General features: G+C 40.7%; 1 protein-coding gene across 7 annotated transcripts in view; it reads right to left on the bottom strand.

The window, feature by feature from the left end:
- The window catches only part of LOC110367888 (zinc finger protein 239-like), a 51,701-nt gene that overhangs the window by 2,532 nt on the left and 22,339 nt on the right, over positions 1-26,830 (bottom strand). For 2 of the 7 annotated variants that reach the window (XM_036133466.1, XM_036133467.1), the window contains one exon: positions 16,819-18,147. In XM_036133466.1, coding sequence (XP_035989359.1) covers positions 16,928-18,147 — 1,220 coding nt within the window. In that variant the 3' untranslated portion in view covers positions 16,819-16,927. Of the gene's footprint in view, positions 1-5,087; positions 6,192-11,832; positions 12,096-16,818; positions 18,148-20,174; positions 20,286-21,191; positions 21,882-25,699; positions 25,987-26,830 lie in introns of those variants that run through there. The other 5 variants (XM_036133464.1, XM_036133469.1, XM_036133468.1 and 2 more) reach the window with 5 other exon arrangements.

Below are 26,830 nucleotides of genomic sequence, written 5' to 3'. Positions count from 1 at the left end.
TATTATGGTATATTTCAGCTTTTTCATTTATTTTACCATTTTCATATAGTACCTCCTTAAAATAATTTTGGCTTTTCAAGAAATTCAGCAAATAACATGCGTTGCTATGGTCGTCAAGGAGGCTGTTTTAGAGTGCACACTGTAGAAATTCAACAAATTCTTCTTCTCCGGACAACTTTTTCTCACTCGCTCAATTTTCACTCTATCCACATAAATTACACATCAAAACGTAGGAATTTTTGTCTGGATTCTGGAAATGTAACCCTCAGATTCCTCCTCATTCATTTCCAATGGAGCAGGTGTGAAAACTTACACCTGCAAATTCCAAACAACACATGTTTTCGCATCGTCACTACTCCTAAACTGTTTGATGTACAGGCATGAGACTTTCACACATTCAAGTCCAGACCCTTCTGGCACTCACAAAAAAGGAATTTTGTGGATAACTGTTACGGTTTGGCCGCAGGAACAATTTGTTCAGGAGCAGCGAATTTGCAAAATCCTGAAAACGCTTTGGACCTCCATCACCCCAAATGATGCACTTTTTTTACATCGTCTCTATACCTACACCGATTTTTGTACAAACATAAAATTAAGCATCATAGTCCTCAGAAGCCTGCTGATACTAATGGTGAAAGAATTATTTTGATATCTCAAATACATTTTCAGCTAGAGCGATTTGTTTGGGACCCTTTTATGGCATTTTTGCATTTCCATAAAAACTACCCTTTATATCATAATTTTTTGCGAATTTATTAAAATATTTCCAGCAAAAACAGATAGTTTGTCTTGTTCCCCTATCCATTCCGAATTAAACGCAGAAATAATTACGTCTCTAACCTTTATCGTTCCGGAGAAACGAAGTGCTGCTCGCGGGGTAAATCGCAGCTGAAACAGCATCAGAACTCCATCTCCCCAAATTATCCACTTTTTTACATCGTCACCATGCCTACACCGATTTTTGTACAAACATAGAAATAAGCACAGTTGTCCTCCAAGGCCGGCTGATACTCACAGTGAAAGAATTATTTTGTTATCTCCTATACTTTTTCAGCTAGAGCGATTTGTTCGGGACCCTTTTTAAAGGATTTTTGCATATCCATAAAAAATCCCCTATATATCATGATTTTTTACGCCTTTACTAAAACATTTCCAGCAAAAACCCATAGTTTGTCTTGTTCCCCTATCCAATCCGATTTAAACGCTGAAAAAATTATGTCTCTAGCACTTACGGTTCACGAATAAACGAGTGTTGTTTGAGGCAATGTTTTCCATTATAATCCAATTGGACATAGTCTGACCATAAGTGTCTGCACTTTATTAGACTGGCCAGCTGCAGGCATGAGTGAGTTTCCATGACGACGGAACTCTGCTGGCCAGAGGTTACTAGGTCAGGTACAGGCTCCCTTGGTATAGAATGGCAACTTTCGACACCCACTGCAGTGGCTGTGATGAATGTAGAAAACTGAAATTCGCAGAGTCAGTTCCTCTTAACATTTTAAAAATTTCCAGTGATTATCAGGCATGTGTAATTTTTCTGTCCCTTTTTGGATTTGACAAATTTTCCAATTGGGCTTTTGCCTCCAACAACACCTGGCAAGATGCCCAGACATGACCTCCCGGGCCAATACAGCACCCCCCAACCGTGGGAAATGGCACTACACACCATTTTGGTCAAATGTTGAGTTCTGGGCCCAGATTTGGTGAGGCTGAGTTTCTAAAGGAGGCCAATCTGACCCATGATCTTTGGTGACATTAAGTATTTGCGCCCTTTTTGAGGCACTTCCCAGTACAGGATTTGGACCAAACTAACAGAGTACCATCACCCAGTGATACTGAACACAACCATGTTAGCGGCTAACGGTTAGCATGTTGCTAACCAGAAGTAGCTCTAGGAAGGTCCTACAAATGTGTGCTTCACAGAGTCTGTACCTCCTTTACAGGGAATGCTCCACAATAAATTTGATCCTCGTCGCATAAAGCATCTCCAAGTTAGGAGGTGTCAAACATCTAATGCTTTTCAATGGGAGATGAAACCCCTTATCCTCCCAGAAATGCATACCCATATGTGGCTACAGTATATTTGAGTTCGAAATTCTACTTCCGCTTTGTTAAACGATTCAGTGTTTAGAATGAGTTAAGAAACATTTGGTGCCATTCCCTCAGTTTTTTTCTTCTTCTAATCATTCAGCTATTGTTCTATAATGTTCAAATTCTTCAAATTTTTCAAATTCTTCAATGTTTTTCAGCTATTTTTTCTCTTCTTCAAAGATCTTCAGCTATTGTTCTTTCATGTTCAAATTACTTCATATTCTTCAATTTTTTCAAATTCTTCAATGTTTTTCAGCTATTTTTTCTCTTCTTCAAAGATCTTCTGCATCTTTGCCTCGATCATTCAACTTACTGCATTCACACTGCATTTTTGCAGGAAATGCTAATTTTTCTAGTTGTTCCTAGAGATCCTGGACTGTAGAAGTAATGTGGTTCATCTAACATTTTATTGCTAAGACCCAGCCGGAGGTTGACATACTGAGGAAGCTGTACTTTTGTTGAAAAAAAAAAGCTGAAGAGAAAGTATAAAAAAGGTGTTGCAAAGGCAGACTTGTGATCTAATCACCTAACATAACCCCTTAAAGTAGTGAGAAAATATGTGAAATTGCCTTTCAAATGGAGAGGAAGAGATAGAGAGAGAAAGAGGGCGAGCGTGTGCGAAGGATGTGTGAACATATTTTAAAGTTTTAATTAAGTATCTAGCTGAAAGTAGGCTTAAGCGGTAGGCTGTGAAAAAGAGAAGGTTTTTGAAGAATTTGAAGGATTCTCAATTTATTTAATTGAGAGAAAAAGTCAGAAAAAGTTTACCATTTTAAAAATTCAAAAGTTAAAATTACCAAGAGATAAAGCAGTAATGTCATGAATGAGCTTTCGAGATCAGACTTGTTGAGAGTGGTGTGGGCATAAACAAAAACAGTACTCCCTAGCCAGGAATCAAACCCAGGCTTTCCCGGTGACAGGCGGGTCACTAACCATTATACTAGCTAGTCCTACACCCTGTTCAAATGGGGAATAGATTTACCTTGAACAATTCCAAATATATCCGCAACTGTTGGTCCTATCAACATCGTTTTTGTATAGTTTATTTCAGAATGGATAGGGGACCGATAATATTTTTGTTGTAAATATTGTAATGCATCATGAAATAAAGGGAAAAATATGAGGAAAAGCTAAAATTGCAAAAACTTGGTCTCAAACAACTTGCTCTAATGCAGAAAGTGTAAGAGATAAACTAATTCTTTCATCATGAGCATCAGTAGGCTTTGGAGAACAATTATGGTAATTTTTATGTTTGTACAAAAATTAGTGTAGGTGTGGCGACAATGTAAAAGAGTGGATCATTTTGAAGGATTTTAGTTTAAAGCTGTTTCAGCGATTTGACGATTTGCTACCCCCAAACAAATTGTTCCCACAGCAGAACGGTAAAAGTTATCCAAAAAGTTCTGCCTTTTTTGAGTGCCAGAAGGGTCTGAGGATGAATTAGTGCAAGGCTCATGTCTATACAGCCAATGGGTAGGACAGGTGATGATTCGAAAACATGTTTCATTTTGGATTTTTATGTCTGATTCTTGGAGAGTTCCCCATAGTATTTGTACTGAGGGCGGGTGGACTTTTCGGAACTCCAGGGCGATTTGAAAAATCACCAAAATGCAAAAAGATATTTAAAGAGGGATTATATAAACATTGTAAACAATATAAAAAAGCTGAACTAGTTGAATATAGCTGAAGGTGATATATTAAAGAGTTATTTTTGTTCTTTGACTATGTATTTTGGGAAAAACTGGTTAGTTTTAAACTAAGAGCAACATACATGCATTATGTTGCTCACATAAAACTAAGAACCACATGTGTTATTGTGCTATAACTTGTTTTAACTTGTGGTGGGAACCTATGACAATGTGTTGTGGGAAAGACTGGTTCTGTATTCTTATTTTGTTTGATTTGCTGTATTCTGAGAGCACTCATATTATTTAGCTTTGCACACTGCTGAGGTGCTGGGAACGGTTGATGTTTTGGGAAACATGCTTAGGGAGGCAGGGCAGCTGTGGAGGGAGAGATGGCAACTCTCGCTCCACATCTGACTCTTTGTTTACAAGTATATAAAGAGGAGACTGCCCTCAGCCCGGTGAGTCTGCCGTGAGTTCGTGTGTGGATACCGGCATCGTGAACGCTGATCTTAACCTCGGACTGAGGGCTCCCAGTTCGTGTCAATGGTAAGAGCTGATTCTGAGAATCTGTTGAGCATCACGTTTGTTTGAAAGCTTGTTGCTTTAATGCTTGCTACTTTGCGTGTGTGAAGAGCTAGTTGTTTTGATGTGCTGTATTCTGTGGGGAATAATAATAAATGTGTGCCTTATATTCTAACAGAAACAGTGTTTGAGTCCTTATTTGTGTTTGCCGATCTCTCCCGATCCTGAAATAAACATTTCATAAAACAGAAGGATATGTGAACATTTTAAATTTTGAATGGAGTTTTTACCTGAAAGTAGGCTGAAACGGTAAGTTGTGAAAAAGAACAAAGTTTTTGAAGAATTTAAAGGATTTTCCATTCATGTCAACGAGAGCAACAAAGTCATAAAATCTTAATATTTAAAAAATTATAACTGTTAGAACTACCAGGAGACACAACAGTAACATTGTGAACGAGCTGAACATTTTGATACCAAAATTGTTGAAATCAGTTGAAGTATGCTGAAGAAGTCAGATGCAGAAAAATGTATGGAATAATAATGAAGAAAAACAGAAAAACAATAAGTGAGAACGCTGACTCAGCATTTTCACTGATAAAGAGAAACAGGAACTCAATAAGTATGAATGCCTACTGCATTCACACTAATAAAGTTAGTTTCATATCGTCCAGCCCTATGTCACACAAAGGACTGTGACATTCCTTATAGCTCCTTAGCACTAGTAAGAGACATCACAGCACTTATGGCGACCACTGACGCACTTCTGCTTTGGCTGAAGTGTCCTCACCCAAAAGACATATTTGAATGGAGCCTATGTGAAAGTAAAAAAAAAAGGCTACTTCTCACCTTTGTGTTTTTGTTTTATGTGAAGATTCAAATTGCCACCTTGAGTGAAGCTTTTTCCACAGAGTCCACATGAAAAAGGTTTCTCCCCTGTGTGGATTCTTTTGTGAACTTTTAAATAACCAACTTGAGAGAAACGTTTTCCACATTTCTGACAAGAAAAAGGGGTCTCCCCTGTGTGGATTCTCCTGTGCGCTTTTAAATGACTCAGTTGAGTGAAACCTTTTCCACATGTCTGACAAGGAAAAGGCCTCTGTCCTGTGTGGGTTCTCTTGTGAACTTTCAAATTACTCATTTGAGAGAAGCTTTTTCCACATGTCTGACAAGAAAAGGGTCTCTCTCCAGTGTGGGTTCTGAAATGCTTTTTCAATTCACTCTTCTTCTTCCAAGACTTTCCACAAACATCACATTTTAAAGAGATTTTTGTTGTGCCAGTACCAGGCTGACTCTCTGGCCCAGTGGAGCTGCTTCCTTCCTGGTCTTTGGTCTGAACTACAGGAGAGATATGAAAGGAAAGCTGCTCAGTTCTTGGTTCTCCTTCACCTTCCTGAAGAGTAAAGGTCTCCATTATAAGAATGGACTGTTTCGGGCCAAGCTGCTCTCCCTCCTGACTGCTGCAGACATCCTCCTGCTCCCTTCTAGTTGCTAAATGTTCTGGATCCTGCTGTTCATGTTTCACCATTGAAGAATCTGGTTTCTCCTTTTCTTCCTCAATTAATGGAAGTTCTGGGTCCTCTTGGTCTTCAGTTAGTGGCTCTGGTTCCTGTTGTTCCTCTTTAACCCATGAAGACTCGGGTTCCACATTTTCTTCTTTAACCCATGAAGACTCTGGGTCTACATCTTCTTCTTTAACCCATGAAGACTCAGGCTCCACAATTTCCTCTTTAATCAGTGGAAGTTCTGGTTCCTCTTTTGCCTCTTTAATCCATGAAGGTTCTGGTTCCCCCTGTTCTTCAGTCAGAGGAGGATCTGGTCCCATCTGTTCCTCTTCAGACCACTGAGGTTCTGCTTCCTCCTGGTCATGACTGGACCTTCTCCTAGGGTTGCAGAGCTGTTGGATGGAAGAAGCTTCCTCCTCCATGGAGACAGGTGGGTTCTAGAGGTCTCCTGAGACAAAGAAAGAGATCATTAATATAATTCAACTCATGACTGTCTCATGCATCAGCCTGTTTTTTCCTGGACTGTAGGCGTCACATGGTTCATATAAAATAAATTATGCACCCTGCTACCAGAATCCACTCTCACCTTATTCTTCATGATCAACGCCTGCTTATATTCTGTGTGTGTGAGAGAATGAATGTTTAGGTTTAATTTGCAAAGCTGCAGCCTAACGCGGGAATATGTAAGATTGTGTGGAGAAATGACCATAGTAGAACAGAGCTAGGAAAGCGATGGCGAGCAGCTGCATGCTGCTGGGGGGGTGTTTACTTTTGATCTTCTCAATAGAAGTGCTGTGCTGGAAATTGGTGGAATCACCATTTCCTTTTATTTAATAAGTAACTCAGTAATCAGTTATTTCCTACAACAATTGGCTAATCTGACAATAATGCACAAGTTTGCTGAAGATAGGGTCTTATTTCAATTTCTAAGCCTCAGTAGTGGGAAGGGACTCTGTCAGAGTCCACAAATATTTCTGTGTCCTCTTCCTGTTCTCTCTCAGCTTGTGTTGCTGTGTGGCTCATGAGTGCTCTTTACAGGGTGTCTGCTTTTAAGGAACTTGTATAAGTAAATTCAGCAGTCTCAGTCTGAATATCAGAATTCAGGGTGATCTTGCACTTAACAGTGGGACAAGAGGTTTGTGATCTGTCTCAATTATAAACCTCATCTCCCAAAGCTATGATAGGAGATGCTCATTCACCCTGGTCACAGCCGGCACACCTATGGGGTAAGATAACTGAGGATATAAACATATGTTTAGGTATCTGAACATATGTGAGTCAATACACGTGAATAAACTTAAGATTTTTATTTGTTCCTTGTCGAGAGCAAGAACTCTTGGTGAGCTGTGCTCTGCCTTCAGCGTCTGAAAAGCTTCTCACTGTGGTGCTACCCAGCACCACTCTCTTTTCTCTGACAGTAGTTTGCTTAGGGGACAAGAAAATTCAGAAAGATTTCCAAGAAATTTCCCCAAGTAATTAGCCATGCCCATCACTCTTCTGTCATCTGCAACACATGAGCTCTGGTATGTCCAGCATCACCTTGGCCTTGCCTGGGTCCAGGTTCACTCCCTGATCAGTAACCCAGAAACACGATTTTGCTCTAGCTACAGCTCCGAAGCCGAAACCAGCAGCACCATCTAGATCCATAATAGTTTGTTTGGCAGATTTCAACATCAAACAAGTGGTGCTACAGCAGGCGTGGAAGCAGAGGGACGTGGAATTTCAGGGGAATAAACTCTACTTCAATCAGGACTACTCACGTGAGGTGCAAAGAAAACGAGTGCGTGAAGTGATTAAAAAACTGAAGGAGTGCAACATCAAGGCACAATCACCATGCCCGGCTCAACTTCGACTCTCCTCTTTATTGGAGGGACATTTTAGAGAGAGAACTACAAAGGGACAGTTGGCTGACAAGGGAAGATCAGAGATTGAACTCCATGGATATCAGGAACATTAGAAACTCTGTGGATCAACATGAGGAAGACTGTTAGGGGAGTATACTCCTGGTTTCGTCATTTAAATTAGTGATGGATTGTTTAAGCATACAAGACCTACATATGCAAAAAATATATTATTGTACCTGTATGTCCTTGTCTGTTTAACTGGGCTTTTAATGCAGCAGAGACTTGGAGACATTGTGGACTGCTGCCTATACTCTTTGTGTAGCATCACATGATAAAATTGGTCTTAAACCAATATATGGATAAATTTCCATTTGAACCAAGCTATCAATTATCAAAAACAAAGGCGCTGAAAAGTTTCCTAGAGCAGTTGGGGTGTAAAAAATTCAGATATTGCAAACATTTCTCAAAAGTATATGTTCCCGGGCCGTGGACGTCATGCCACATTACGTACCTCACTTGCTTATGGGTGAAAGTCAGATTTAGGCAAATTTGGCAGTTTTAAATTATCCACTGACAATTCCTGTATCTCTCCCACCTTTTAGCTTCAGAGCTTTGGCGTCAGCCTCTCCATCCCCTTCCTCACTTTCCACATCCATAACATCACCTGGTTAACTTTAATATTTTAGCATCAAGCAAGTTCTTCCTTCGCACTTTTCCCAAACTGGTTCACAGTCCACTCATCTCCTGAATTTATAGTTTCAATTCCCTTCCCTCCCTGACCCCCAGAAAACCTCCATAAACTGCAACAAGTACAAAGTTAGCAGCTTTCATCATTACATCATCTACTTCACAGCTGAACATTAACTCCACTGTCACATTCAACATAAATCAATCCTATGAACATTCAAGGCCAACCACAGCCTTGTCCTTTCGTAAATTTAGGACTTAATATCTATCCAAGTGAATGCGAGTTAAAATTAGTTGCTGTGTTGTCTTTTGATTATTTTATTTTGCATCATGTTTATTGAGAGGGTTTTCTTAAGGGGTTTAAAATAACAGGAAAGTGATTTAAAACTAACTAAAACTGGTTCAGGGATGTGGGACAAATAACCAACACTATGAGGACGTCATACATTTTAGTTTAACACAGATTACACATTACAATTATGAGTATCTGCTTTGCCCGTTATTGCACAACAACTAATTATTACAACTCATGAGCTTATAAAAAAAAGCAATATTTAGCCTTTTTGAAGTTAACAAAACTCTTATAGTTTAGCCTGTGGTTGGAAACCTGTCCAGGATGAATCCTGTGTTCCCGCCTCCCGGCACGTTGAATGCTGGAGATAGTGACCAGTGTAGCCCCCCCCGCCCCCCCTACCCCCCCGCCCCCACCCGCGTTTCGACGGGCCACATTTCCCCATCAGATATGGATTTAAATAACACCTGCACAGATGTTAAACTTTAAAAAAAAAAGTTTATCACAAAAAAAACTTAACTAGCTTTTAAAGATGAACACTTTTTAGTTAGAAAAATATTACTAAAGTTTTGCGTAAAGTTTAAATATTGTGGAAGGTATCTTGGCTGCTGTGGCTGGTCTGTCTGGCAGGTATTTTGAAGTAAAAATGAGCCCATAGATCTACAGGAGACTTTTTCAGCTATTTCTTGTGCGACTCACTTCTACAGTGTCGCTTCACATCATGCTCCACTCCGTATACAAATAAAAAATAACTTTAGCAAACTTCATAAAAGCTTTCTGAGAACTGCCTTTCTCTCGCCTCACCCAGTCAGAAACCGTTCTCTGTAGTTTTTGTTTTTTGGACGTAGTTTCCTTAATAATCTGGAAGAATCAAAATCCTTGTCATTTTGTTTTCCCAGCATCCTGGAGCGCCGCTGCATAACGACTGTTTCAGAAAAGCGCGAGTAGATTTAAAAAAAAAGCTATTTCTTGTGCGACTCACTTCTATGCTCTTCCAAAAGTAAAAATAATTAAACACAGACAAACCTCAGACTGGCAGATGTCCGCTTTAAAAAGACCCGCCCTACTCTCTTTCTGATTGGCTAATGTCCCGGCTCTGCTAGTTTTCATAGGTTAAGAGCAGCTTCAGTTTAAAACCTTGAATAAAAAGTCTAAACAGAACTTAATGGATCTATTTTTAGCTCTCATTTTTCAATTGACAGGAATCCGTCGCAGCGATGGAGAACTTTAACCTATGATCTATGGTGAATCTAAGGTTTGTGACATGGAATGGAGCTGTTGAAGATCTATAACCAGCTTAAGATTAAAGGCAGATGTCTTATTACAATAAATTCATAAATCAGCTACAACCGTAAACAACCTTAACTCATCTGAGTTCCCTAATGTGTTTTCCACCTGCTGTAAATCTAGACAAAGAGTAGCAATTATAATCCACAAAAATTTTAATTTCTCAATATTGGACAAAATTATAGATCCAATGAGTTGATTTGTAACAAGATATCTATTTATAACCAAAAGGGATGTATTGTCAGTTTATATGGCCCAAATATTGATGACCCCTCATTCTGTTACAAATTATTCCATGTACTATCAAAACACGAGGATTGTTCTCTATTTATAGGTGGGGACAAAATGAAGAAATACAGCAGACAGTAGGGGTGGGTAAAATTGATGCATTGCAATAATTCCAGTCCTAATTCATCATTCCTTCTCTAATCTGGACCATTTCTTAATCTGAGAACAAAGTCCTCAGAAGATAGGGACCACATCACGCTTCACAAAACCCAAAAATAACATACAAAATTTAACATGTCACGACGGCACCCCGGTGATACGGAACTTGAGACAACATGGAGTCACTGATGAGGGTGAAGGGAGCTCAACGACGGGGTTAGTCGTTACAATATCTGATGTTTGTTCCGTTTCAAAGCCTGGAAACGTCGACAGCGCTTGGCTTGCAGGCTGTGAGCGGAGTCCTGCGCTGCCGAAGTCGTGTCCCCTTAACACCAGTCTGGGTGCTTGCTTAATGTTGCTGTTAGCTGGTTAATGACAGGAGAACACATACGTGGCAACTTGTTTTTAGTGCGCTTATTCACTTTATCAGCACAAATGTTCTATTTAGGAGAAAAAAAAATGGAATTAAAACGATTTTGTTTTTTGTGCCATTCATTGATCATTAAAAAAAAAAATCTACCGATTATTGCAACTAATGATTATTATTAAAATAATCGTTAGTTGCAGCCCTACTGCAGATCTTTCAGAAGTCTGTTGTGTAGAGCGTGATCTCCTCTGCCTTCATCTGTTTTGGTAGCAGCATCAGGGAAACTGACTTAAAGAAGCTCAACAAGCTGATAAAGACGGCTAGTTCTGTTCTATGAGCTCTTCTGGAAACTCTGGAGATGACTTTGCAATTTTATTATTTTCCCTTTGGGATTAATTAAGTATTTTTGATATGTGTAGCTAAGAAGTGCCTTGCAGCATCATGGAAATCTGACTCCCTTCCCATTGGCAGGCGGTCTGTTGAGGTGAACAGTTGCATCCCTCTGGAAAGATTAAATATAGTCTCAGAAAACGTTATAAAACCTTTTTGAATATTTGGCAGCTATAATTAAACCATATTGGTACATCTATCGCACTAAGTACTTAATGTAATTATCTGTATTGACCTCATATTCTGACTTTTTTTCCTGTAATAAGGAGTGATTTGTCCTTTGTTGTGCTATGTTGTTAGTATACTGATGTATACATTACATATATATAAAAAAAACTGAAAGGTGTATATAAAAAAGTATTTTTGAATAAAATTGTATAGGTGACCCTTTAACATATAATGAAGAGTTTGTTGTAACCTCTTAGGATTTTGGAGGAATAAATTCCTGAAAATGAGAACATTTCTATTTTTCCTTTTTTATCTCACAAAAAAATATGAAATATTTATTCTGGTTATAGATTGTGTGTGAACCTAATAGTTTTGTAACAAATATACATTTTCTAAGGGGTATGCTTCTCCTTTTCTGTTTTTCACTTGCAACGTCACCCCTCCAGCTCAATTACCGTAATGCACCATGTATGCGCGAAGCTAATCTTCACGAGGGAGCTAACGGCAGGATTGACCGCAGAGACGAATTAGAAACAACGGAGAACTGGGAGGATGTTAGCTTCAGGTGTGAACGGAGCCTCAGAGACTGAAGTGTGGTTGGAAAGCTGAGAGCTCAGATTAGAAACTGATCAAACTGATTTATCAGACACTTTTTGTAGCTTCATACCGATTCTGGGGAGGTTTATCTGGGGTCTCCAGCAGCTTTCCAGCCGTCTGGCGTCTTCCTCGTAGCGGACGATGGTTTTCTCAACCTCTGAGAAGATTTCTTCAGCAGCAGCAGTTAGTCGCTCTCTGATAAACTCTCTCAGATGCTGAACTGAAGACATTGTTGCTGAAACTACGCAAAGATTCAGCTGAGAAACAGCTCAGTCCATGAACTCTGCTGCTGGAGCCTTTTAGTTTCACTTCCGGTGGACGTCACGGAGACAAAGCCGCTGATTGGTCCATTTACCGCCCCCTGCTGGACTGGAGTGGAGCAGCAGATCGGCAGCAACAACAGACTCGGAACCAGAGCAGAACTTTTCTAAACTGTCATTAATGGAGCAGATATTAACCAGGAATACTTTTAACAGTAAACGTTTGTTTTTCATCTGTTTCAGTGTTTGTTTCAGAGTCTTCCTGCTCACAGATATAAAATGTAGACGTTTCGTTGAGGGGGTTGAGCCGCTGCTACGTCAGATCGTCCGCCATGTTGGATGGGGAAGATCTTTTAATTAGTAAGAACATTACAACCAAAGTAGAAACAACAAAGTATATGTTGTATGTTTGTAATGTTCAGATTTACAAAAGACAAAACACAAAATAACAGGATCATAATACTCAGGGGGGCAAATGTTAAAAATAATGTTATGTTATACATATAAAAATTAAAATAGGCTTTGTTTACAGAAAACAGATGGATTGAAATGCACTATTAGACTGAAAATACAAGGAAGATATAAGGAAATATAAGGAATTAAAAAATAAAATTTAAGTCATTCGTCTGTAAAGAAGCAACATCTATGTTGTTTGAGTGTTAGAGCTATCACACCCTGTTGGCGGTGAAACACCTTTGGTGGCCCCAACTCTTTTCCCTTCAAGCAACCCCCACTTGTACTTTAGAATGATTTTGGATATACGACACACAAAACAGAAATCTATACTTTATCTTGTTCAATCTAGGAACGTCAGAGATATGTTTACAGACACATCAGCGCTGACAGGCTCTTGATCGGACACGACGCAGGGATATAGCAAGAGCCGGTCAGATACAGTATACGCAGAGCTGTCAAGTCTCATGTTTTGGCCAGGAAACTACCGTATTTTACCCATCTTTCCTCTTCCTGCTAGAGGCAGAGAAAAATGCCCAGGCGATGTCAACATTTGTGACTAAAAATAAAGACCAGGTCATAAATGCAGAGGTTAAAATGTCAATCAAAAGCTGGATGAGTTTAAATTTCCTGCTTTTAAATTCTGAAAAGACAGAAGTTGTAATCTTTGGACCAGAGTCCTCAAAAAAATAAACTTAGTTAATCACTTAATCTGGATGGCATTAACTTGGCCTCTGCTATTAAAGTAAAACATCTTGGTGTTATTTTTGTGTCATTTAAATCCCATATTAAACAGGTTTCCAGAGTTTTCTCTTTTCACCTCAGGAATATCGCCAAAATTAGAAACATTCTGTCCAGGAGCGATGCTGAAAAAAGTCTTCAGCTGATCCAAAATGCTGCAGCAAGAGCTCTGATGAAAATCATTTCTCCAATTTTAGCCTCCCTTCATTAGTGCAGTTAACCATCTTTATTACTGAACATCCTATGAGGTATAGCAACTGGTAACATGCTAGGAAAATATCAAGTATTTTCTTCTCAACTGTAAGTCAGAAAACATTGCACAAATTGTGGCATTGAAAAGTTGCACTCATCTTTTGTAGCTACTTCTGTAAAAAAGAAAAAAAGAAAAGAAAAACTATTTTCATGATAAACAATGCAAATGTTAATTTCAACTACCAGCAATTCTTTAAACTAATAGTACAAAAACAAAAATTCCCATGACTGGAGTTTATAACAGTGATTAATCATATTGTCGTGGTCTTTAGGCGTGGGAAGGCGGGACGGCCGGCTGCCAGCAGGAGGGCACGGAGGAGCTTTAGGCGAGGCTTGGGACCGGCAACCTGACACACAGGAAACGACAGATAGTTCTCAGATCTGGAGACATAAGAACGAGGTGAGTCATACCACATAAGGTTAACACGATGGCGGTGTTACGCTGGCAGCCTTCCGCTTACATGCCTCCCCCCATCACCTGCGTGCCCAGACCTTCCTGCCAATCACGACCACCTGCAGAGAAGGGAGGCAGCCGGCAGCGGCCTGACAGGCGCTGTTCGGCTGGATCCTGACACATATAGCAATAATTACTATTTATATATTATTTTATCATTAATATTAGTAGTGATAGTTATATTATTGTTGCTATTATACAACAATGATGTAACATAACCAGCTTCTTTTTGTGAAGGCTCCAGGACTCCAGAGCCTGGAGTAAGCCCTCTGCAATCAGTTGGGTAGTGTAGTCTTGAGGGAAAAACTGGTTTCCAGACAATGGCTTTGCAGCTCCCAGCCATTGTTAATAAAATGGATGGTAAGGCTCAGGTATGGTTCCATTGTGGGCTCTTCCAGTTTGGTTCTGTCCGTGTATTTACAGCAGCACTTCCTGTGCTATCCTAGCTCAGCAAGTCTTATCACAGTAAATTGGGCAAAAGACTATTTCTGCCCTGCGATAGACTGGCGACCTGTCCAGGGTGTACCCAGCCTCTCGCCCATTGACAGCTGGAGATAGGCACCAGCACTCCTCGTGAACCCAGCAGGGATTGATGGATGGATGGACTGGGCTATTTCTTTTTCCTTGCCATCAAGATCTCTGCCAACTTACACCATAAAATTGTATTATTGGGCTTTCCTCGTCTGGAAACGGATGCATACAACACCTAACGGGCGCAGCCATGATGAACCGGTTGAACTCGCAAAGCTGACAATACAGCGATCTGATTGGCCAAGCAGCAAAACACAAATCATTACGTGTGCAAGTGAAAACGCGGGAACATTGTTTTTTTTTTTTTAGATCAGAATCAGAAATACTTTAATGATCCCAGAGGCAAATTACTGAATCAATGTCATCTGTAGAAACTGATCTAAGTGGAAGAAAGTTGCCCCATGACAGTTCATACGAAAAGTCATCCTACAGATTTTGACCCACAGCCTATATATAACAATAGTATATCAATATGTTCTCATTTGAATGATGAAATTGACAGCCACTAATGTTAAAATTCAGTCTTGGTGTCATCCATCTCACTCTATGTACAGAATTGGGTCCTGTATGCCACCTATGTATTAAGATTTATTGCACATTTAATCAGTATTGACAACTCAATATTGTTAGGAGAGAGAGAGAGATAATTTGACAACTCTTAGCAACCATTCAATTGCTTATTCAAAATAATCACAAACAACCAATTGTGTACACCCATTCAGGGTCGTGCACACTAAAAAAACTTTACAAGATGTTAAGTTGTGGCCATGCGATACTAATGCGTGGGAACGTGATAGATAAGATAAATACTGCCTTCGGTTTAGCCTCCGAGGTTGACGTTCAGAGGAGACGAGTGGATCCAGGGACGCGATGATTAACTGTACATCCTTCTTTTTCGCTAAGTGACGGTAGAAAAAAAAAAACACTTTTTGGTAACGTCTGGTATCAGAATTTATACTTAATATACAGGATTGAGGCGGTGAGGTGGGCAGATTTTCCCACGATTGTTGCGCTGTGCGCGAAGAATAAGCAGTGGGAAAAATGCATAAATAAAGACATGTAACGTAATTTTGCACACCTGAATTCAAGAGCAAGGCAGCACGCCTGTTTATAAAAACGAATCTAATGAACAGAACAAGTGGTGTTTTAGACTGTATCTGGTTAGCAGAACTGTTTTCTGATCCAGCGTGCAGCCACGACTGGTTCTGAATGAAGGCTTCATCTCCCCCCTTCTCTCCTGTGTACTCAGTACCGGATGGTACCGGCTTACTTTCACCACTGGTTAAGACAAAAAAAATTATTTATAACTCCGATCGCTCTTCCTGCTCCTCTGCTAACATGAACTGCAGCGGGAATAATTACTGATGGCCACAAGCTGTGAAACAAGCTTAAACAGCTCCGCAGGAGGTTGAGAAAGTTGAGAGCTCTGCTTATTACCGCTCGGTGTTTAATTGCAATAGATCGCAGGATGTCATTATAGTTCATTCCATGGTTGAAATAAAATTTAATTAAGTCTATGTTCTCCGTGTTTTTTTAATGTATGCTACATCACCATAAAGGAGCTTCCTCACAAATAACTTGTGGCTACAACTTATCTACCTCGTTCCCATGCATTAGTAACGTGTGGCCACGACTTAACATCTTGTAAACCTTTTTTCTGTCCATGTCACCAGACGAGCTCCGTACAACTCCCTTTGGAGTACTTCAAACATTAACTCTATTCCTAATAATAATCTGATTCTTTGTCAATTCACTGGGAAATACCGGATTTCCCTGTAATCCCTCTCGGGGTTGAATTAAAGATTAATTAACATTAAAGTCAGACCTCTCCGGCATACAAAACGGAGAAAAAGTGATGCGGTTTAATTAGTCCTGCCAAGAATCTAATGATGGGCCCACCAAGTGTGTCAACACACAGAAAAATCAGCTGACGGCCTTCTCAACACACCAAATGTTGCAAGGAAGAAGAGTGCCCATGCCCAGGATGTGTTATAGGTTTGGGTATGATTCGATCCGTGGGCAGTCCCAACCTCAGCTGTCATATGCACCATGGCCAGTCAGGGAAGTTGTAGTCCCAACCGTGTTGCATAGTGGGAGTTGCAGTTCGTCATGGTACAGTTGCATAACACCACCGACAATGCAGATGACTGACCTCCATGGCTAAACACTCTTTGAGGAGGACCGAATGCTGCTTGTCAACACTCAATGCAATCTGCTGGCTTTCCTTAGAGAGGAAACTTTCTGACCGATCTGTCTGGATGATTTGATTGAATTTGACTTTGTAAAGTAACTTGACATGACTGGTGTTGTGAATTGGCACTATATAAATACAATTTTATTGAAAAAAAAAATGTTAAGACATTGCTGGTGGATGGTCCACTTTTATTTGATGAGTTGACAAAAGTATTTTAAAAAAAAAATGCACAAAATTTTTATTTGATGAGCTATTTAAATATTTGTTTGTCCAAAAATAATTACCTCTCAATTTTGTGTATTTGTTTCATGTGAATATTTAAACTGCGACCTGCTGCGAAGCTTCGCCCACATATTACACATAAAAATGGTCTCTCACATGTGTGGGTTCTCCTGTGAATTTTTAAATGACCCAGTTGAGAGAAACATTTTCCACATGCCTGACAAGTAAAAGGAGTCTCACCTGTGTGGGTACTCTTGTGTGCATTTAAAGCACCCAGTTGAGTGAAACTTTTTCTACATGTCTGACAAGTAAAAGGCCTCTCACCTGTGTGGGTTCTCTTGTGTGCATTTAAAGCACCCACTTGATTGAAACTTTTATCACATGTCTGACAAGAAAAAGGCCTCTCCCCTGTGTGGATTCTGGTGTGAGCTTTTAAAGCACACAGTTGGGTAAAATGTTTTCCACATGTCTGACAAGAAAAAGGCCTCTCCCCTGTGTGGCTTCTGGTGTGAACTTTTAAAGCACCCAGTCGAGTGAAATGTTTTCCACATGTCAGACAAGGAAATGGTCTCTCACCTGTATGGGTCCTCTTGTGAACATTTAAAGCACTCACTCGATTGAAACATTTACCACATGTCTGACAAGCAAAACGCTTCTTGTCAGTGTGGGTTCTGTAATGATTTTCCAATTCACTTTTGTTCTTCCAAGAATTTCCACAAACATCACATCTTAAAGACATTTTCTTAGTGTCAGTGAAAGACTGACTCTCTGGCCCAGTGGAGCTACTTCCTTCCTGGTCTTTGGTCTGAACTACAGGAGAGATATGAAAGGAAAGCTGCTCAGTTCTTGGTTCTCCTTCATGTTCCTGAAGAGTAAAGGTCTCCATTAGAGCAACAGACTGCTTCTGGACAAGCTGCTCTCCCTCCTGACTGCTGCAGAGATCCTTCTCCTCCTGTCTAGTTGCGAAATTCTCTGGTTCCTCCTTTTCTTCCTCAGTCAGTGGAAGTGCTGGGTCTTCTTGCTCTTCATTTAGTGGTTCTGGTTCCATTTGTTCCTCTTTAACCAATGAAGACTCAGGCTCCACATGTTCTTCTTTAATCAGTGGAGGTTCTGGTTCCCCCTGTTCTTCAGTCAGAGGAGGATCTAGTTCCATCTGTTCCTCTTCAGACCACTGAGGTTCTGCTTCCTCCTGGTCATGACTGGACCTTCTCCTCTGGTTGCAGAGCTGCTGGATGGAAGAAGCTTCCTCCTCCATGGAGACATGTGGCTTCTGGAGGTCTGTGGGGACAAAGAAAGAGATCATTAATATAATTTAGACTTAGACTTAGACTTTCTTTATTGTCATTTTGTATACACAGAGTGCATACAGAACGAAATTTCGTTTTCACACAGCTCAGAAATATTGCAGTAACTCTACAGGATACCTTGCAGTGAATTACAGTACAGGATAAAGTGCAGTGATCAATCGCAGTCACTTACAGGATAAATTTCAATTTGCTTCCGGATAAAGTGCAGCAGTGAACAGTAGGCAGTTGAAATGTAAACAATGTAAACCAAATGTAGACAAATATGCAGTAGGGTGCAGCAGTGATTTTAAAGTAGACAGTTGCATTGTACACAGTTTTGCAGTGCGTTTCCGGTTAAGGTGCAGCCTCAATTTTTCAGGGTACGATACAATGTGCAAATGTGCAAATGAGCGAATCTAGTGTGGTACACTTTTGTACTTCAGCAGTTCAACAGTCTGATGGCAGCAGGGAAAAAGCTTTTGCTGAACCTAGTGGACCTGCAGCGGATGCTGCGGAACCCCTTTCCAGAGGGCAGCAGGGAGAACAGTCCATGGTGGGGGTGTGAGGGGTCCCTGATGATGTTACGGGCTCGAGACACACAGCGCTGAGATGAAATGTCCTTAATGGAGGGAAGAGGAGCCCCGATGATCCCTTCTGCTGTCCTCACCACTCTCCTCACGTACTTCCAGTCGGAGGCACTGCAGCCTCCACCCCACACAGAGAGACAGCTGGTCAGAATACTCTCTATGGTGCTTCTGTAGAAGGTCGTGAGGATGGGCGGGGGCAGGCGGGCTCTCCTCATCCTCCTCAGGAAGTACAAGTGCTTCTGTGCCCTCTTCACCAGTGACGTGGTGTTCACAGTCCAGGTGAGGTTGTTCGTGATGTGCACCCCCAGGAACTTGGTGCTGCTGACCACCTCCACCGCTGAGTTGTTGATGAGCAGTGGAGCATGGTGAGGCCGGTTTTTCCTGAAGTCGACGATGAGCTCCTTCGTCTTCTCCACGTTCAGGATCAGGCTGTTGTCTCTGCACCAGTCCACCAGCTGCTCCACCTCCTCTCTGTAGTCCTGGTCGTTGTCGTCTCTGATCAGGCCCACCACCGTTGTGTCGTCTGCAAACTTCACGATGTGATTGGTGGTGAACCTGGGGACGCAGTCGTGTGTCATCAGGGTGAACAGCAGGGGGCTCAGGACGCAGCCCTGAGGGGAGCCCGTGCTGAGGGTGATGACATCAGAGGTGTTCTGTCCGACCCGGACTGACTGAGGTCTGTTGGTGAGGAAGGAATTTAACTGATGACTGTCTCAGGCATCAGCCTGCTTGTTCCTGGAGATCCTGGAGTGAAGGCGTTCATCTAAAATTGGTTGGTTGTGTTTTATTTAAAAGGAAGTGAAGTTTGCAGTGTCCTCCACACTGTGGCTGGATGACAATTCAATAATAACATACTATTGATCGCTAGATGGGTGGTGCGATAGAAAAAATGTAAATAAAAAGTTAAATAGAAGAACAGTTTTCTTTCCTTCTGCATTCTAGCCTATCATGTAGGTTAATACAACAATCAGTTATTCCTCCCAATGAATCACAAATGCAGACCCAGGAAAGCTGTGTCACCTTCAACGAGTTCAGAGATCCTGTATTCTATTTTTCTTTTTAGAAAACTTGCATTTTTTCATATACAGTTTGTTTAATACAGAGTTGTCTTTGAATTCAGTGTTTGTGTATTCATTTTCTGAAAACAGGCCGTTAAGGAACAGCATAAAATGGCCAAGGCTGCACTTTAAATACACTGCTCTAAAGAATAAAGGGAACGCTATAATAATGCATCATGGATCTGAATGAATTAAATATTCTAATTAAATACTTTGTTCTTTACATAGTTGAATGTGCCAACAACAAAATATCACAAAAATTACAAATGAGAGTCAAAGTTATCAACCCATGTAGGTCTGGATTTGGAGCCACACACAAACACCCTACAGGCAGAAACAATTTTGTCAAAATGAGGCTCAGTAGCGTGTGTCACCTCCACGTTCCTGTGTGACCTCCATACAAAACCTGGGCAGCTCCTGATGAGGTGGAGGATGTTCCCCTGAGGGATCTCCTCCTAGACCTGGACTAACACATCCACCACCTCCTGGACAAAAACGTGAAGTGGCCTTGAAATGTTATTTACACTTATAAATCATTTGGTTTTATCAGACAGACAGAGTTTATTCAATTGCAGAATATTCCTATGTTTAAGTTTGTAGTTTATGTAATCCATTGTTTAATAATAAATGGGTCAGTTCTCATATTGTGCATTGTTTCCTGTTTAAGTAAATTCACCTGATCAAGCCCTTTTCTAACATTCCACGGTACAGAATAATAAAAGTGAAAAGTATAATTCCAGCTGATACCATATCAGCCAATACTCAAAGCTGCAGCATCATTATTGTATCATAAGTAAAAAAGATGCATCGGGACACCCTACACCTTACAGTTGGTTTTGGGCAGCAGCGAGGCAAATTTTAATGCTTAAGCTTCTTAGGAGGTTTGTTTGCCAGTGCAGCTAACTGACTGTAAAAACTGACTGATGTAAAACGATAGTTAAAAAGAAGAGTGAAAATACGATGTCTGTTGTTTCTGCCTGCATATATAAATTGTGTTCATCCTGAGCCAGTTTCTCTCTCATAGAAGATTCTTGATTCTTGGTTAAATAATTGTGTTAACCAGCCAGTTATTGCAGAACGGGCCTTGATTGGTTTAAACGGGTCAATTACAGTCGGTCTGATTAACCGTTTTAAAATATTCGGGCAATTTGAAATAATGAAGTTTATACTTCTTGTGTTTTGTGATGTGTGAGCTTAAAAAGCATTCCAATGAAACTGAAAGTGTGTTTTGAGTGGAGGCTCCAACTGACAGCGCAAACAGAGCTCACAGCGGTAAGTTAAAAATTCCCTTTTCTGCTGCTGTTGTTCTTCAAAAGTACGTTTTATATACTCCCCTGTGTGAGAACACAAAGAAAACTTTTTCCACATCTGACAAGAAAAAGGCCTCTCACCTCTGTGGGTTCTGTAATGCATTTTCAACTGACTTTTCTTCTTCCAAGACTTTCCACAAACGTCACATTTTAAAGACTTTTTCTTAGTGTCAGTATGAGACTGACTCTCTGACCCAGTGGAGCTGCTTCCTTTCTGGTCTTTGGTCTGAACTACAGGAGAGATATGAAAGGAAAGCTGCTCAGTTCTTGGTTCTCCTTCATGTTCCTGAAGGGTAAAGGTCTCCATTAGAGCAACAGACTGCTTCTGGACAAGCTGCTCTCCCCCCTGACTGCTGCATACATCCTCCTGATCCCTTCTAGTTGGTAAATGTTCAGGATCCTGCTGTTCATGTTTGAGCCTCGAAAAATCTGGTTCCTCCTTTTCTTCCTCAATCAGTGGAACTTCTGGGTTCTCTGGTTCTTCAATCAATGGCTGTGGTTCCCTTTGTTCCTCTTTAGTCCATGAAGACTCAGGCTCCACATTTTCTACTTTAATTAGTGGAGGTTCTGGTTCCTCCTTTTCCTCTTTAATCAATGGAGGTAATAATTCCCCCGGTTCTTCAGTCAGAGGAGGATCTGGTTCCATCTGTTCCTCTTCAGTCCACCGACATTCTGCTTCCTCCTGGTCATGACTGGACCTTCTCCGCTGGTTGCAGAGATGTTGGATGGCAGAAGCTTCTTCCTCCATGGAGACATGTGGCTTTTGGAGGTCTGGGGGGACAAAGAAAGAGATCATTAATATAATTCAACTGATGACTGTCTCAAAAAGTTTTCTCTCTAAGGAAACCCAGCAGGTTGCATCAAGTCTCTCCAAGCAGCATTCACTCCTCCTGAAAGAGCGTAGAGACACAGTGGACAGTCGTCTGCATTGTTGATGGCTTTGCAGCAATCCCTCATACTGAGCATGCATGAAGCGACAGTGGAGAGGAAAACTCCCCTTTAACAGGGAGGAAAACCTCCAGCAGAACCAAAACCAGGCTCAGTGTGAACGCTCATCTGCCTCCACCCACTGGGGCTTAGAGAAGACAGAGCAGAGACACAAAAAGCACAGAAACACACATTGATCCAGTTGTACTTTCTATGTTATAAAGGTAATAGTGGATGATCTGCCTCCCCTGGATGATGTCACAGCTAACACATCTTAGTAAAGGTTTAATAACAGCCTGTGGTACATATCCATTTACTAAGGATAGATTAATCATGTCTAAAATAATGCCACTGATCAAAGGGAATACCTCCTTAAACAACTTGGTTGGGATTGGGTCTAACATACAGGTAGAAGGTTTAGATGAAGCTAAAATTTTAGATAGCTCAGAAAGCTCTACTGCTTCTAAACAGTTCAGACACTGCGCAGGTTCTAAAGATTCCTCCACTACTGCCTCACTTACTGAGGACAAGGTAATCATGTTTGGGAGGTTGCCAATTATTTTATTTTTTAATGGAATCAATTTTATGTATGAAGAATCCCATAAAATTATTAGTGCTAAGAGCTAAAGGAATGATGGATCAACGGAGCTATGACTCTGTAAGTTTGGCAACAGTACTGAAGAGAAATCTAGGATTATTTTTATTCTCCTCAATTAATGATGAAAAATATGCTGCTCTAACTCTGCGAAGGGTCTTGTTATACAACAATAGACTGTCCCTCCAGATTAGGTAGGATTCCTCTTGGTGTGTAGAGCACCATTTTCTCTCCAATTTCCTAACATTGTGCTTCAAGGAACGCAGCTCTGAATTAAACCAGGGAGCCAGCTTCCTGTGAATAATCACTTTCTTTTTCAAGGGAGCTAAATTGTCTAATGCAGAACGCAATGAGGAAGTCACACTGTTAGCAAAGGTATCGATTTGTGAATGGGAACAAAACAACATTGCTGCTATCTGCAGGGCATTTCTGCAATACGGACAATATTAAAAGGGGGACAGACTCTTTGAGTTTTGATACAGCATTATCCGATAAAGATCTACTATAATGGAACCCTCTTTTGGGGGTGGAGAACTCAGTTAGATTAAACTCAAGTGTTATTAAAAAAATATCAGATAGGACATGGTTGTGAGGAAATACTGTTAATTCTTCACAATCAATGCCATATGTCAGCACAAGGTCTAAAGTATGAGGCCAAGAGTGCATCAGTTTATGCACATTTTGAGCAAAACCAATTGAATCTAGGATAGTTTTAAAGGCTACACTAAGGTTATCACATTCTGTGTCAACATGAATGTTGAAATTCTCCACTATAATAACCTTGTCAGTGTTTATCACTAAATCAGATAAGAAGTCTGACAACTGATCCAAAAATTTAGTGTAAGGGCCTGATGGACGATACAAAACAATAAACAGAAGAGGTTTTATTGCTTTGCAATTTGGATGAGGGAAACTGAGGGTTAAATGTTCAAAGGAACTGTAGTTTTTAATCTTTTTTTAAATTCTACTTTAGTTTTGCCTTTTTTACCCTCTTAATTGTATCAATTTGAGATATGTAAACAACACGTAAAGTGGATTATTAAAAAAAGTATTATTATTAATTATTATTATTATTATTATTATCTAACAACCACTACTTCAAATAAAATTCAAAGGGTTGCTTTATGTGATCAGCACAAATAAAAGTATACTAACAACAAATCATAGGCTTTCAAATATTATGCAATAACGAGGGTTACCATAAATGTTAAGTATAAAAATTCACAGTAAGTTCATGACGATGATGTTTACCTTTTGACTCCAGAGGTGATTCTTGCCGCCTGCTCCCACATACTCAGGTGTATTCAAACCTCTGGACCCGACATGTTTGCACAAACTGGCTACATTTTTCTCGGCAGATTTAACCGTTTTATGGGCTGACGGCGAGCTGATACACCGAGCCGCTCCAAGCTGGGAGCAGATAGGATGCGCGGCGTCATGCAGGGACTGGCTGGTGGAGACTAGCTCATTAAACTTAATATACACCCCCTGCTTTGTTAAACTAGCAGAAAGTGTGGGAAATTTATGAATTTTACACAAGAAATGTAGGAATTTGCTCGACTATGAAGTCTGCTAACATCTCAGCACACTTCAGTTGGAGCTTTTTCAGATTGTCCATTGTATTGTAGGTTGTGGTGGAGCTTTAGTCTCTGGGTACACCAGAGTTGTGGTCTTGCTTTGCTGTGTTTCTGGTGTAACATATTTCCAGATCGATGAAAATTTCAGCAGCACTTGAAGGTTCAGGGGCAGACTTCATTGACAGACCAATGTGTTTTGGCTTGTGGCCTTCAGGGTCATATTTCCACACAGCGGGCATGTTGTGATTAAAAGTTGGTTAGCCACGGTTCCAGGATCTATGCAGCGTCTCTGCTAGCTGGCTGCTAGCTGTGGAATGGACATCGTGACCAGAGGTGGATTGCATCATGAGAGGCGGGGGGATCTGCTCAGTTCAGGAAATCCTTTGCACAGTTAGCAGAGCAGCTGCCTGAGACTCTGGAGACTTTCCAGCAGAAAAGATTGAAACACAGACGCAGTTTATGGCTCGGAAATGTTCACGGGTTGGAGCGGAATTTTCCAGTATTAGTATAGGAGCCCAGTACTGATACTGGGTCGGCCCCAGTCCTACTGGACAACAATCTGGACCTGAGACCCTACTGTCCAGCCGTCTAGAAGAAGGGACAGAGCAGACTGGACTTACTGAGGAAGCTCAGGTCCTTCAGGTTTGCAGCTTCATGCAGCAGATCTTCCAGAAGTCTGTTGTGTAGAGCGTGATCTCCTCTGCCTTCATCTGTTTTGGTAGCAGCATCAGAGCATCTGACTTAAAGAACCTCAACAAGCTGATAAAGACGGCTAGTTCTGTTCTGGGAATTTCTCTAGAACCTCTGGAGCTGACTTTTCAAAGACGTATTCTTCATAAAACGAACATTACGGACTCCTCTGAGCATTATCTTCTTCACTGTTCAGCCAGAGGCTTCTCCAGATCAGCTGTCAGACAGACTCTACAGGAGATCCTCCTTGCCTGCAGCCATCAGCGTCTACAACAACTCCATGAAGAAACCCCATGAGTTAGACCCGCATTTAATTTCCCTTTTGATTAATAAAGTATTTTTCAATAAAATTGTATAGGTGACCCTTTAACATATAATTAAGAGAGTCTGTTGTAACCTCCTAGGATTTTGGAGAAATAAATTCCTGAAAATGAGAAACGTTCCTTCTTTCCTTTTTAATCTCACAATAACTTTGTGAAAAATCTATTCTGGTTATATATTGTGTGTGAAAGTAATAGTTTTGTCGAAGTTGTATATTTATGCTTCTCCTTTTCTATCTTTTTCACCTGCAAGCCCCCCCTCCCCCCTCCTGATCGCATACCAACTATGCGCGAAGCTAATCTTCACGAGGGAGCTAACGACCGCAGAAACGAGAGACAATGGAGAACTGAGGAGAACTGGGAGGATGTTAGTTTCAGGTGTGAACGGAGCCTCAGAAACTGAAGTGTGGTTGGAAAGCTGAGAGCTCAGATTAGAAACTGATCAAACTGATTTATCAGACACTTTTTGTAGCTTCATACCGATTCTGGGGAGTTTTATCTGGGGTCTCCAGCAGCTTTCCAGCAGTCTGGCGTCTTCCTCGTAGCGGACGATGGTTTTCTCAACCTCTGAGAAGATTTCTTCAGCAGCAGCAGTTAGTCGCTCTCTGATAAACTCTCTCAGATGCTGAACTGAAGACATTGTTGCTGAAACTACGCAAAGATTCAGCTGACACTCCACAACACAACCGTCTTCCTGCTGAGTCCACACACGCTGCTGCTGGAGCCTTTTAGTTTAACTTCCGGTGAACGTCACTGAGAGAAAGCCGCTGATTGGTCGATCTACCGCCCCCTGCTGGACTGGAGTGGAACATCACAACAAATCCCGTGTCAACTTCTTCTTCTTGGTTTGGTGGACTGCAAACAACTTAGAGGCGCATACCGCCAGCTACTGTACAAGAGTGTGTAGCTTTATAGGTGCCACCTTCTAGAATCTATTTTTAAAATTTTGTGTTATGTAAAAATAAAAACAATGTTTTGCCAATCGCCGTAATTTCCTCCCTATCCAAATTTGTCCCTTATATCCATTTATTACTCCCTGTTTCCATAATTGCTTCCCTCTCTCTTTCAGTTGCATAGTTATAACAATTCATCAAAATATGATCCACATTTTCTTTTCCTCTACAACCCTCATGTATATAATTTTTCCTTTTCCCTAGTAAAAACAAAAACTCATTCCAGTAGGTATGACCAGTTCTTAGTCTAGTCAAAATGACCTCTTCCCTTCTTTCTCCATAATTTCAATTTTTTTTACAGATTCTTGAACTCTATATACATTTTAATCACCAAGTTTATGGCTACAAACAAGCAATTTGACTTTGGTTTCCAGCAATAGCCTCAAAAAACAATGAAGGACAAACTAGAATCTGTAACAACAATATTTTGTGGGGAAATGCATGAGAAGCAGCAAGATGTAGAAGAGAGGGTTTTACACACATAACCAGAGCTGAAAGAAAGCAGGTGTTCTATCAGTCCTACCTCATCAGTTTTTCCTATCATAGAGCATCTAGATTAATATTTCTATTTGTCAGTGCTACCCTTTGAAAACTGGTTCCACCATGTTTACACAACGAAAATCATAAAGGTTGGTGTTCATATTAGATTTAATCATTG

Source organism: Fundulus heteroclitus, unplaced genomic scaffold (assembly GCF_011125445.2).
Source record: "Fundulus heteroclitus isolate FHET01 unplaced genomic scaffold, MU-UCD_Fhet_4.1 scaffold_63, whole genome shotgun sequence".
Lineage (NCBI taxonomy): Eukaryota > Metazoa > Chordata > Actinopteri > Cyprinodontiformes > Fundulidae > Fundulus > Fundulus heteroclitus.
This window is presented reverse-complemented; position numbering and strand designations above follow the sequence as displayed.